This window comes from Carcharodon carcharias, chromosome 15, assembly GCF_017639515.1.
Source record: "Carcharodon carcharias isolate sCarCar2 chromosome 15, sCarCar2.pri, whole genome shotgun sequence".
Classification (NCBI taxonomy): Eukaryota; Metazoa; Chordata; class Chondrichthyes; order Lamniformes; family Lamnidae; genus Carcharodon; species Carcharodon carcharias.
The window spans coordinates 9869236-9883831 of NC_054481.1; the positions used below are offsets into that span (position 1 = coordinate 9869236).

General features: G+C 41.3%; 1 protein-coding gene across 3 annotated transcripts in view; it reads right to left on the reverse strand.

Moving 5' to 3' along the window:
• Positions 1-257: 257 nt before the first annotated feature.
• The window catches only part of cfap70 (cilia and flagella associated protein 70), an 83783-nt gene continuing 69444 nt past the window's right edge, over positions 258-14596 (reverse strand). For all 3 annotated transcript variants that reach the window (XM_041206626.1, XM_041206624.1, XM_041206625.1), the window contains 7 exons: positions 13785-13963; positions 12347-12499; positions 8412-8582; positions 6799-6888; positions 4189-4290; positions 1979-2026; positions 258-546 (listed from right to left, as the gene is read on the reverse strand). In XM_041206626.1, coding sequence (XP_041062560.1) covers positions 466-546; positions 1979-2026; positions 4189-4290; positions 6799-6888; positions 8412-8582; positions 12347-12499; positions 13785-13963 — 824 coding nt within the window. In that variant the 3' untranslated portion in view covers positions 258-465. The remainder of the gene's footprint in view (positions 547-1978; positions 2027-4188; positions 4291-6798; positions 6889-8411; positions 8583-12346; positions 12500-13784; positions 13964-14596) is intronic.

Here is a 14596-nt window from a genome sequence, read left to right on the forward strand (position 1 = left end):
ATTTACAAAAAGTCACTGAAAGAAGAAAAGCTGGTCCATCAACTTATCACTATGGTGTATTGCTATTCTGCCCTAGTATTCCAATACTGGAATGTTGCTGATGAGACAGAAGCCTAACTGATACGTCTGTAATAGTTTTATTTCAGGTAAGAGTGTATATACTGTATGTACCTTAATTGAACTTAAAAAAATGGCAGAAGAAAGGGGAGAAGAGAATGGGATCTACAACACCATCACAAACACCAGAAAACACAATGTTTTCAAAATACATTTTATTGTTTTTGTGACATCATGGAATCGTTCACATCTTGGGTACACTTTAGCATTTGTATATAAGGCAGGCTTTATATTAGCCAAAAATCACACCTTTTACAGCTGTAATGATAAAGTAATCAAGATGAAAAAAAACGTAGACTGTCTAAAGAAGCACAGAGCTTATGTCAGAACTGATGGATTACAATGGGTTCAGAGTGAAGGGTTTCCAAAGCCAAGTGTTTTCTGCAGCTGATGAATCTCATCAAGAAGCTGTTTATTTTGAAGGTTTAACTATGGAAAACAAAACAGACTGCAAATTAGCATTAACACTAATACGTTTCTCCAGTTGACAGTCCACCATTGTCTGCTTGAATTTCATTTATTGATTTACACTTATCCCTCAGTTGAATGTGCAATAATCCTAAAAGTATGTTTCTCATTAGAAGAAGAATCTGCCACGATTCCTATTTCTAATGGCATTTTTGGATTCTTTGCATAGTTTGATCCTTAGCCAACATTTTTAATATGAAAAATATACTATTAAACTCTTCAGAGATGTGACATTCTAAAATCTGGTGCAACTAATTGAAAACTAAGTTTACAGAAAGCAACAAGTATTTTGCGTTGTAACTCGAAAGCTCTTCAGCAAATAGCCCTCCCTCTGCTCATACCGACTACTCCCATACCATCACATCCCCTCCTCCTCCCTAGCACACTCAGTTTTATTGTTTTCCTTCCAAACCATGTAACATTCTCTGGCATAGAATGTTTGGGGCTGGGCAACCAAGTAACCTTGGGCCTCTGAAGGCTTTGAACAAAAAGATGCTGAATTGAGTCAAAAATTTTCCTCGCTGAATATTGCCTTGTCTAAATTTGGTGACTCCTCACAAATGCTAAGAAAAGGAACTTGGGCAGAAAATGTGTCATATAAATCTGAGGCTCAGCCTGATTGTAAATTAATTCACTCTGCTTGTGGTCTGTAAAAGAAGTCACCCAAGCTAGATTTACATCACAGCTATATATGCATATATACTGGAAGCACCGTGTTCAGGTTACATTATCATTTACATGCAGTCACAATTACTTTTCTTTGATTGAAACTACCAGTAAAAACAAACTGCCCAATCACAAGGCTGTTGTTAGAAGCTGCAAAGCTTTCCCTGGTTCGATCACAACTGTGTACTGTTCTGGGCACTGCACTGTTGAAAAGATAAAATAGCTTTGGATGGAGTGCAATGCAGATTTACTGGAATGTTACCAGGGTCCCAAGAGCTAAATTATGAGGAGGAATTACATAAACAAGTTTTGTATTCCCTGCATTATTGAAGCTTTAGGAGTAATTTGAATGAGGACTTTGAAATAAATTGAAGGGTTAGAAAGACACTTTTTCCACTGGTGAGAGTGTCTAAGACTCAAAATAAGAAGTAAAGTTAGAAACCACTTCTTCACACAAAAGGAGGTAGGAGGGTGAAGCTCTTTCCCACAAAAAGCTGTCGATGCAAGCTCAATTAATCATTTTAAATTTGAGATCCATAGATTTTAGCTCACCAAGTGTATTGAGGGATATGGGGCCAAACTGTATGAATGGAGCAGATCAGTAATGATCTCACTGAACAGGCTTAAAGGGTTGCATGGCCTACTCCTTTGTTGCTTTCTGTTGCAACCTCCATAATAAGCTATTAGAGCAGGAGGTAAACAAAACCAAGTCAGTCTTGAAACAAACCTTTACTGCGTATTTATAGGTTTGCTCTGCTTCTAGTTTTCTCCCCGTCTGAAACAATGAGAAATAAATCAAATTAATGTAATCAAACTCAGGACAGAGACAGCAAGAGGCAATTAGGACTGCAGCTGCATTGCAATGCTTCCAAAAAACAAACATTGGAACATCTGGTAAAATACAAAATATTTTTTCTAAATAAAAAAGTTATAATCATGTCCTATCTTTAGTCATATATAAAATGCTACAAGAGTGGATTGAAGATTATCAGTAAAATATGCTTACACTAAGCCATATACCCACTTGCCCTTTTTTAAAGAGCAAGCTTGATTCATTGTAAAGTTCTGTCGAAGGGTCATGAGGACTCGAAACGTCAACTCTTTTCTTCTCCGCCGATGCTGCCAGACCTGCTGAGTTTTTCCAGGTAATTCTGTTTTTGTTAAGCTTGATTCATTGTTCTGCTGAAACTCTCAAGACTAGAATTATTCCTGTTAAAGGTGTAAGACTCCGAAGATATATGATGTAATGGGGATCATTTTCACCTTAACAGCTCGCGTAGTCTACTGCTCATTACAGAACTTGTCTGTTATCATTTCTATTAATTTGATTGAAAGATTACATTTGTGACAAACATTTTTCAAGATTTTCAGAAGCAATCTTCAGTGAATTTCTGAGCAATCCTGTGCTAGAAATGAAGGCTGGGATTTTTCAGTCCCATTGCAGGCGGGATGGAAAATTTGGCAAATCTGCAAAAAGTCCATCGACTTTGTGGGTAGCGGGACTGGAAAATCCCAGCCGAACTATTAAACATTGTGAAAGCAGAACGTAAGGAAAGAGACTATATGAGAATGTTTCTTTTTGAACAGCATGTTTCTTGAACTTTAGAAAATATTAGAGAAAGGCATCAAACCAATGCACATTTTAATTTTTTTAACAGTTTCAGATCTGGGTGCAAATCCCACCACGGCAGTTGGTGGAATTTAATCCAATTAGTAAAATAAATCAGGAATTGAAAGCTTCTCTCAGACCATGAAACTATCAACAATTGCTGTAAAAACCCATCTAGTTCACTAATGTCCTTTAGGGAAGGAAATCTGCCATCCTTACCTGGTCAGGCCTACATGTGATTCCAGACCCACAGCAATGTGGTTGACTTAACTGCCTCTGAAATGGCCTAGCAAGCCACTCCGTTCACAGCAATTAGGGGTAGTCAACAAATACTGGCTTGCCAGCAACGGCCACATCCCATGAAAGAATAAAAAATCTTACTTGCTGTATAAATGTTGAGTGAGATATGAGAAATTTTAAAAAAATTATTGTCCTATTTTCTCCCTTCCTCTCCTGAAGATGCTGATAAATGGTTAGAAATTGCAGCAGGAATGTTGGATGAGGCAGGTACCTGCTGTTAATTGATCATTTTCATGTTTGACTTGTGTGTCTTTTAGTTGGCTGGCTATTATATTATAGGAAGCACAAGCCAACTAAATCCTAATTTCACCCAATGTTCACAATGGCCTCCTTCTTTGTTGTAACAGTTCTGTGATTCTGACAAGGAACCACAAAAAAGGCAATGAGGAATAGAAATATTTTCCTTCCCTAGCTTAGGGGTGCTCAGGCCAAATAAGATCTATTTGTATAGCAACTTTTACATCTTCAGGTCCTTAGATGGCCCATGCTGGCTGGCACAGCAGTAAATTTGCACAATGCAAGGTCCAAGAAACAGCAAATCAACAAAATGACCAGTTGATCTGTTTTGGTGGCATAAGCTAAGGGCAAAATACTAGTTCAGGCCCTGGAAGAACTGGCTCCTCTGCTTTGAATGGTACCAAATTGAACTGAACTGAGAGTATCTTTGTTGAATAAGATATCTGAAAGAAAGCACCTTAAAAATGCAGCACAATCCCAATACTGTACTCAGGTGTCAGCCTAAAATACATGTTAATTTCTGAAGTAGGGGCTCAAATCCACCCTCATACCCAGACTGATTAAATGGTAACAACATCCTACCTCCCCAGGTTAAATCTGCTAACTCAGCACAGACTCAAGGTTGAGCTTTTCTGTCCAGAGTACACCAGCCACTGTCATTATCTATAAATTTTTTAGAGGGAATGAGTTTTGCAAATTTGAACGGATTAGCATTTAATGAGCAAGGTGACCATAACTAATTATATCTGTCACAATATTAAATTATTTCCACTCAATAAGATTTTCAGTACCTTTAAGCACACCAGTGAGAGGTAGCCCCAGACCTCTGCGTTTGTATTACACAGAATATTTGCTTCACAGAGTGCATCTTCAGCATTTGTCAGTTCATTAAGCTGTGTAGATACAGGAAAGAAAGAGAATTAATCAGTTGTTTTTGAACAAAGCATTACAAAAGCACCATCAAAGATCAAAGATAATTAGCCTCAACTATGCTTAGCATCCCTTGGAACATGTATTTAGGGATGCTCAGTACTTAAGCAATTCTTTTAAAAAGTTATTTTCCATTTTTTAATGAATTTTCCTTCCAATATTTACATCGCTCATGCACAATGCATCACTCTTTGGGGAACTTAAAAACACAATTTAATGCAATGCCATTCCTTTTTTTAATTACCGTTGTTTTGTACATAAATGGAGCAATTCATTTGCACACAAGTTCTAAGAAATTGCTATTTAGGCTCCACACTTTGGAATTTGCTCCTTAATCTCTTCTGCCCTCCTCGCCTCCTTTAAGGCCCCTCCTTAAAAGCTGTCACTCTGGCCAAGTGTTTGGTCACCCCTCCTTATATCTTCTTTGGCTAAATGTCCATTTTGGTCTTAATAGGCCTCTGAGATGTTCTTCTATGTTCAAGGCACTAGATAAATTCAAGTTGTTGTTACTGCAACCTAATGGTTTGATGGATATTTAGTTTAAAATTATTTTTAAATTCTTAGCAAGGCCAGGGCTTATTGCCCATTCCTAATGGCCACTGGGAAGGTGGCAGTGAGCTGCCTGCTTGAACTGTTGCTGTTCATGTGATGTTGGTACACCAATAATGCTGTTTGGATGGGAGTTCCATGATTTTGACCCAGTAGCAGTGAAAAAAAGCAATATATTTCCAAACTCAGCAGGTCTGACAGCATCTGTGGAGAGAAAGACAGAGTTAACTTTTCGAGTCTGAATGACCCTTCTTCAGAACTAAAGAGAAGTAAAAGTGTGGTGAAATATATACTGTTTAAGGAGGGGGGGGTGGTGGGACTGGTGAAGCTGGATAGAAGGCCAGTGATAGGTGGAGGTAGCGCAGAGAATGCAAAAGACGTCATAAATGAAAGGTCGAAGGGGTGCTGATGATGGTAATACTGGCTAAATGAAGTGCTAATGGTGACATTAAGAGTAGAAAGCAGGATGAGCAAGTGACAGATGGCCCTAGTCGGAGTGGGGGGAGGGGATGGTGCGGGAGAAAAGATCGAAATAGGCTAAAAGGTGGGGACAAAATAATGAATGGAAATAAATTTTTAAAAATAATAATAATAGAAATAAGTGGGGAAAAATATGTATATAAAAATTAAAAGATAAATATTTGAAAAAAGGGGATCAAAAAGGGGTGAGGATGGAGGAGAGAGTTCATGATCTGAAGTTGTTCAACTCAATGTTAAGTCCAGAAGGCTGTCAAGTGCCTAATTGGAAGATGAGGTGCTGTTCCTCCAGTTTGCATTGAGCTTCACTGGAACATTGTAGCGGGCTAAGTACGGACATGTGGGCATGAGAGCAGGGTGGTGTGTTGAAATGGCAAGCGACAGAAAGGTCTGGATCATGTTTGCGGACAGACTGAAGGTGTTCGGCAAGGCGATCACCCAGTCTGCGTTTGGTCTCTCCAATATAGGGAAGGCTGCATTGGGAGCAGCGAATGCAGTTGACCAAATTGAAGAAAGTGCTGCTTCCACTTTGAAATGAGTGTTTGGGCCCTTGGATTGTGAGGAGGAGGGGAAGTAAAGAGGCAGATGTTGCACCTTCTGTGATTGCATGGGAAGGTGCCGTGGCAGGGGGTTGAGATGTTGGGATGTTGGGGATGATGGAGGTGTGGACCAGGGTATCCCGGGGGGAATGGTCCCTATGGAATGCCGACAGGAGAGTGAAGGGAAGATGTGATTGGCAGTGGCATCATGCTGGAGTTGGCGGAAATGGCAGACAATGATCCTTTAAATGCAGAGGCTGGTGGGGTGAAAAGTGAGGACAAAAGGGATCCTATCATGGTTCTGGGAGGGAGAGGAAGGTGCCCTTCCTCACCACCAGCTGTTGCCTTACTTGTACTCTGTTGCACTCACAATAATGTCTGGAATCCTAGCCCCCTCCTCTTACGTCCCAGCAATGCCAGGACAGTCTGAACCCCCTACACTGCCCAAGAGCATACAAACCACTTTCCCCACAACCACTATACACTCAATGGTACATGTGTCAACAGCCAAGGGTCCCTCTCAGCCTTGCTCCCTTATATGGGCTTACCTAATAATATGATGTCGCCGTGACCAATTCCCCGCTGTGTTGCTGCCTCTATGCACTTAATCTGTCCCTGATCCTGCTGTAACCTGTGCATCCCCACCAAAATTTCAAACTGGTGCTGAATGAGATGACAATGAGCTTTTTAACAGGACTAATTGGCCTAATTCTAAATTCTGGGTCTGCCTTCCCCTGTCATGAGGAAAGTTGCTAGTAACAGGAACAGCAATGTAAAACCAGCTGGCAGTGCTAATTTTCGCACTTGCCCCCATCTGGGTCTAAAATTCCTGCCCGCTAAATCTGTTCTTCTTTCCCTAGATGCTGCCTGACTGCTGAATATTTCCAGTATTTCTTGTCTACTCACCCTATAGCAGGCAATGCCAACTCCTAGCCAGGACAAGCAGGATGGTGCTCTCTGGGAGGCAAACAGGTAGGTAGATTTGGCTAATTTATTCTGAAAAACACATTAGAAATAACAATCAGATAGTTTATAAATATAAATAACTATAGAAGTAAATAAAGTTGCTCCACCGCTGATCTGGGACTTCTCCCTCCTGTTGTGAGCCACCTTCTCCTGCAGGAAAACAGATGGAAAGAGTGTGAGCAGGATGCATGTCACAGCGGATGATGAGGGTGTGGTGTGAGCGGAGCCATGGACGGGAAGAGGATGTGAGCTCCAGACGATATGAGCCTGATGGAGATGTGAGGGTGTGTGTGAGAGTTAGTGGTGTTGCCCCTTGAGGTGTGAAATCCCTGTGGATGTGTGATGGGTTTGGGAGTGTGTGTTGAGATGTTGCGGTGTTTGGCTTACCCTGACGGAACGGATGAGATCATTCATCCTCTTTAGGCACTGGGTGGCTGACCTCTGTGCCCCATCGCCACTGACTGCCACTGCCACCCTGGCCGGATTGGTGACTCTAGTGGATCTCCTGTGGACTGAGCGGGGGTGGAGAACATCAATGACGACCTTCCACTGTGTCCAACAGGCGCCACAGAGAGATGTCATTAAATTTGGGGACTGTCGTCAACTTTGCTTTAGGGCCATCTGTCACCTGGAGCTGTCCTGGTGTGCTTTGAATATGATGCCTGGAGCAAGGAAGTGCTGAGGTCACAACATGGTGGGCAAATCCAAGCCTGCCCACCAGCAGTCTGGCGTGTTTCCCCTGAAAGCAATAGTAATGAGGCAGAATGCACCAGGAGGCGGACGATGCGGTGCAAAAACCCGCCATTGCGGCTGGCGGGTAAAACATCGTTTTTCAAGCTTGCTACCACACTTAGTAAAATTCAAGGGTGATTCTGCCCTTAGGCTCCAAGGTGGCGATATAACTGGCTACTGTTTGGGAACATTAGTGGTAATGCTGTCTAAATCTTTAAACACAGGCATAGGGGAACATTCAATGTGAATGTTGAAGGGTATTCAGTCGCACTCAGGAAAATGTATGTGCATTGTCAGGGTGCTGAATTGGATTCAATACAATATTTTTTTATTACCTGTTGGTCAAAATTCTTTGGTGGGCCACCAATTGGAGGGTTGGAAGTGAACAGTGAGTACATTACCTTTTCAGCTAGACGACACTTCTGAATTCGAAATTCAAAATTGGAATACATTATTTACTTCCAAACAGACACTTGCTGTTACTTTTACATGGCTTATGAAAAATCCTGAACATTAATGATATAGCCACGTGGGCGTAAAGAAGAATTGTGGTGCCCAACCATCAAATGTAAACGGCTGCAAAAAGCCTGAACACTGTGTCAGTACTCATCTTTGGAATTATTATGTGACACAAGTACTTGTGGATATTTTTAAAATGGAATTTCCCCAAAGGTATTGCCGACTGCAGGTGTTTTCAATGCAATTTGAATTCTAATGTTGCAACCCCTCCTTTAATGTTAATATGTATTAGATACATTGTTGTTTACCTTCTAGCACGTTACAGCAAGCTGAAACTGAACTAATTACTAAATTGTTCTTACTGATTGAAGCTTTTCTTCCTGCAGATAGATGGAGCCCAGTCTCAAGCAGATGGTGTGCATATCAAGTGCATCATTTACATAACACAAGGCACGTTCATAATATTCCTTAGCCTTGGTGTAGTTTTCTTTCATGTAGCTTAGATGTCCCAGCAAAGCCCATAGATCTGGATTCTGAAAAACCAAAGTTGTCAGGAAATTCAATCTTCAGCTTCCAATGCAAGAGAACAAAAAGATAATTCATGCAAAAAAAAAGGTTGGTTTTCTATAAAGTAGACTATTAATATTAAGAAATATAGACTTGGAAGTTATTTACAAGTATCATAGGCCTGGATTTTGCAGTAGTAATCACGATGAAACTGTCAGTGTTTACCATTACTCCTTTGAAACTGACAGCAACTTCTGGGGTTCACACTTCTGCAATTTAGCGCAGAAATCCAGATGTTGCTCACAGTGATTTTAGCTTCTTCATAGGTTGTAGTGTTGAAGTCCCCTAAGAATGTATTCAAGAGGAAATCACTGAACCGACAAGAACTTGCCCTGTACGCTATTAGTCTCATTGCAAAAACCCTCAGAAATGTTACACCTTGTTGAATGAGGTGTAAATGGGTTTTTATTGGTGTACTAAGTTCATAATTACTGGTGAATAGAATAAATGGCCCTGAAGAGCTAATTATATATTTGCGGAATGACAAATCTCTTCATTACGAAAAAAAATCCCATTTAAAATAATTGTTTTTACAAGTTTATAATATCTTTTGACTTCTACCTTAATCCCATGTCTCAATCTTTATTTCACTCTGTGTAAAATGATATATTAAAAAGTGAGGGATAATCAGTGCTTTTAACTTCCTGGTTTGTTGTGAGAATATTTCTGTGTGACTGGCTGCATATCATGCTTGATGGCGTTGCTGTTGCTGGCTGCCTGGAGATCTCTTTGACTTGACACCAAATTGAAACTAATGATGGGAAAAGAGAGATTTTCACCACAGAGATTGCTACATATTTGTGGGCAGCTTTCCTCGATGCCAGCAGCAAGTACCACTTGCTTTGCTCCTGACTGCAAAATCTGGGCCATGGTTTCAGATATAAGAGCCTTTAATTTTTTTACTACTCTTATTTGCATTAAGCTGGCCACAGCTGCCAGACTGCATACTGGGGAGGGGAACACCTTCACCCCTCCCCAACCCTGCGAAAGGGTGGTCTGCTGTTGCAGCTTTGGCCATCTCATGATTGCGCCCACAGTTTGGGGGTGGGGGGGGTGGTGGGTTTGGGGGTCAGAAATGTTAGATGTAGTGCTGGAACCCAGGTCCGCCACCGGAATCCCACTTCCATCACGGGATCATGTTTTGGCCTCAGCGGGGGAGAGGTTGGCTCAGTAGTTGACTGCAAAATGGCAGCGTCAGCACTTGTGTCCTTATAGGCCCTTTAAAAGGCCTTAATTGGTTCCAAGCTGCTTGCAGGCTGATCGCCATCACCATCCCCCGCCCCACTGCACCCCCAACCCAAACATCCACTTCTAAAATGTCCCAGATGCGTGAACATGCCAGCAAAGCAGCACACCAACGGTGCCGGAAAATTGCAGGCATGTCCACCTCTTTTTCCACTTGGTTGCCATTTAAAAATGTGACCCGAGGAGTATGTTAAGTTCCAATATGCATGAAAACAATATCGAGGCATAAAGGGAGGCCAAAGTCTATTGCCCTATTAAAAGTTATATATGCTAATGCAAGTAACATCGGAAATAAAACAAGTGAATTAGAAGTGCAAATTCAGCTTAAAGGGTTTGATGCATGTGCTGAGATCTGCCACTCATCTACATAGCTTTGTGATAAAGATCAGCACACCCAAGTTCCCTGTATTTATACCAGTAATGCACTGGCACACATTAATGCTGAAAAAATTCTGCATATTGTCCCAAACCCACCCGATATCAGTATACCTGAGATTTAAATTTGATAACTATTTTTGTTGCAATTTACAAAACCATTTCTTCTGGAATCCGACAGTGTACTGAAAGTGCTGTCAGTCTCAGTGTACACAAATTTTTCCGGACCCTACCTTTTCCCTGCATTCAGGAGATAGAGTTCTAATAGCCTCTGAGAAAGCATTTTTAAAATTTATTCCTTCATGGGCTGTGGGCATTACTGGCTAGTCCAGCATTTTTGCTGATCTTTAATTGCCTTTGAGAAGGTGGTGGTGAGCCGTCTTCTTGAACCGCTGCAGTCCATGTGTTGTAGCAACGCCCACAGTTCTATAAGGGATGAGTTTCAGGGTTTTGACCCAGTGACAGTGAAGGAACAGCAATATAGTTCCAAATCACAATGGTGTGCAACTTGGAGAGTAACATGCAGGTTACATGCCATCCCATGTATCTGCTGCCCTTGTCCTTTTAGATAGTAGTAGTTGCCAGTTTGGAAGGTGCTGTTGAAGGAGCCTTGGTGAATTCCTGCAGTGCACCTTGTAGATTGCACACCCTGCAGCCACTATGCATCGGTGGTGAAGGGAGTGAATGTTTAAGGTGATGAATGGGATGCCAATCCTGGATAGTGTCAAGCTTCTTGAGCACTGCTGGAGCGGTACTCATCCAGGCAAGTGGAGAGTATTTCAACACATTCATAACCTGTACCTTGTAGATGGTGGACAGGCTTAGGAATCAAGACATGAGTTACTCTGTGCAGAATTCCCAGCCTCTGACCTGTTCATGTAGCCACATTATTTATATGGCTGGTCCAAATCAGTTTCTGGTCAATGGTAAACCACCCCCCCCCCCCCCCCCCCCCCCCCCCCCCCCCCCGCCGCCAGGATGTTGATAGTGGGGCATTCAGCAATAGTAATGCCATTGAATCTCAAGGGGCGATGGTTTGATTCTCTCTTGTTGGAGATGGTCATTGCCTGGCACTTGTGTGGCACGAATGTTATTTGCCACTTGTCAGCCCAAGCCTGAATATTGCCCAGGTCTCGCTGCCTATAGATACAGATTGTTTCAGTATCTAAGAAGTCGCAAATGGTGCTGAACTTTGTGCAATCATCAGTGAACATCCCCATTTCCAAACTTCTGATGGAAGGAAGGTCATTGATGAAGCAGCTGAAGATGGTTGGGCCTAGGATACAATCTTCAGCCAGAAATGCTGAGTGGATGATCCACCTCAGCCTTTTCCAGAGGGCCCCAGCATCACAAGTGCCAGTCTTCAGCCAATTAGATTCACTCCATGTGATATCACGAAACAGCTGAAGGCACTGGATACTGAGATGCAATGGGCCCTAAGGAGCTACTGCAGCAATGTCCTGGGACTAAGATGACCTCCAACAACCACAACCATCTTCGTTTGTGCTAGGTATGACTCCCTTTAGGTCTCAGCCAGCTTGGTCAGTAACAGTGCTACCGAGTCATTCTGGGTGAAAGATATTGAAATCCCCCACTCAAAGTACACTCTGTGCCCTTGCCACTCTCAGTGCTTTTTCCAATTGGTGATTCATCAGCTGAGGCGGTTGGTAGGTGGTAATCAGCAGGAAGTTTCCTTGCCCATGTTTGAACTGATGCCATGAGACTTCATGGGGTCTGGAGTCAATGTTGAGGACTCCCAGGGCAATTCCCTCCCAGATATATCACTGGTCATCACAGTAACACACGAGGAAGAGGAGCAGAAGAGACAATATGCTTTGAGAGACAGTTGTCTTGACAGAAGATGTCAGTCCATTTGCTTTTAACCCTATTGGTGACACTTGACCAAAGTTATTATATTTGTCACAATTTCTGCAGGAAATTTGAGTCTAAGCTTAAGCAAGATTGGCACAGAAACCTGCATAAATTTCAGTATACGTTTGGTTTAAATGGGATTGAGGAAATTCCAGGCCCAGAAATAACTTACCTGACAACTGATCTGGGCTACATTCTCTTTAACTTACTAACTAATATAGACTGTCTTTTCACTTACTTGATGGTCAATTCGTCCTGCTTCTGCAAGAGATTCCTCTGCTTTTCCAAACTCCTCCTGAAGTATGTAAAGTTGAGCCAGAACCACATGATACTCACAGTTTAGACCATTTTCATTGGAAAGCATCTCATGTGCCATGGCTCTTGTTGCAAACTAATTGCAAGAGAATAGAAAAAAGTTTTACTGAGTTAACGATGACCAAAATGTGGTGACATGCTATAATTTGGCCGGATTGCTATAGAAAGAGAGAAACAGAGAGTGAGAAAGATTTAAATAAATTAATAGAAAAAAATGCTGTAAATGTCATATTGTTGAAATTCGCAGGCTGTGCAAATAGCTTTGTTAATTCACTCGAATGTTGTACTGAGTCACAGATCATAGGCTTGCAAGTCACATTGCCCTACAAAAAAAATCAGGATTTCCTACAGAGAGAGAGGAAAATGGAGGGTGATTGAAGTTTGGATCTGCTCAAACCTTTCTCATGGATTTTTCAGCCTTCAGTTAAGAGGAAGTATTGGAAGAGGCCAAAAAATAGATTATTTGTTGCTACAGAGGATAGACTGTGACCCAAGTTGGTGGAAAATGGATAAAAGCTGAAAAAAAAATGCAATAGTTGAAAAATGAGACAGGCAAATGGATGAATAAAGAAAGAATACACCACAATGAATTTCTACAGGGCTCACTGTTTATCCGGCAAGACGCCAGTGAAAAAAGTGTTATTGTGGATAATTCATGGAATTTCTACCCAAAATTTTCAGGATAAAAGAATTGTCAAGACATATCACAACTTTCAATGCCTGGGTTGTTCTTCATGTTCAGTGTTGCCAAACAATTATCCAATTTTAAAGGTGAATACCACTAAGTAATCATTCCAGTATCTTGTATATGATATACATATGTACAGAATACATACTCAACAATTAGTACATAGCCTAAACAAAATTGAACTTTTTACTTAGGAGAACAGAAATTGTTCATAATCTGGTACAAGAGCCTGCCACTTCTCACGATTGCCTCATTCTTATTTAAGCAACTATGTGGTCATTTAAGCTTCAGATAATTATTAAATGTTGGTTTGTTTCTGTCTATTGAAACACTAAGGAGTTTCTCTGAGTCATGATACTGACAATGATGTGGCACCTCACTGGGACCTGTCAGTGTTCTGGAAATTAAGAATACAAAACTGGAATTTCAATCAGTAACAGAGAGGTAACACATGTAATGTATCTGTATGAATGAAAATAAGTACTGTTAAAAAAAATACTTGGCAGTCATGGAATGTTGCATTGAGGTTGCTCTCAATTTTTTGTTGTTCTGGCTGTTTCCATACTACATAAAATTTCCTTTTCATGAGAGTGGGAAATTAAACTGCTCCTGTTTCCAAGATGTGATTAGGTATTACAAATCTTTCTTTTTTTAAGTAAGAACAATAACTAACCTGTAGAGCATTAACCTCCAATAGAAACTTTGCTGCTTCCATGTAGATACTTTTTGTACATACAGGAATGGTCTCTCTTGGTGGGGGCTCATTAACAGGAAGGGGTACAACGGGTGCTGGCTCATCCTGTTGCGTAGTTGTTACAATAGTCTCAAGGACATCAGTGACCTTTGCTGGGTCTACAAAAGCGGCAAAATGTAGAACTTTTCAACAGTCTGATACTCTACAGCTTGGCATAACGTTTTTGATTTCAATGTAAAGCAAAATCAGTTAATTTCATCATGAGTTAAATTTCACAAAACATCAGTTCAGTCAATGGCTTTGCTTTTGTAAAGACTGATTCCAAGCACACAATTAAATTCAGGGAATTCAGATGAGCCTATTCATTTGCTTATACCTACCTCTAGTGGAATGGAAAGCTGGTTTCCACAATTCTCCTGGTATCATTGTCACCACCACCCCCCCCAGCCCCCACCCCACCCCCAAAAATTTTCTCTCCTTCTCTCATGCGGGTACTAACTCACACTAGTGAACAGTGTGCATGAGTTTAGCAACTGAGTAGGAATATAGGAACAAGGTCACCACTAGTTGCATCCTGCCGATTTGAGCACATGTCCATCATCCCTACTCTGTTTGCTGCCGCAAGCCAATTTCCTAATCAGATCAATTACTTGCTGTCAATTCCATGGACTCCAATTTTAGCTAACGGTCTCTTATGAGGGACTTTATCAAATCTCTTCTGGAAGTCCAAAAAATAACATCCATAGACATTGTTAATGGTTGGCTGATTAAGCTGTGAAAGATACACCGGT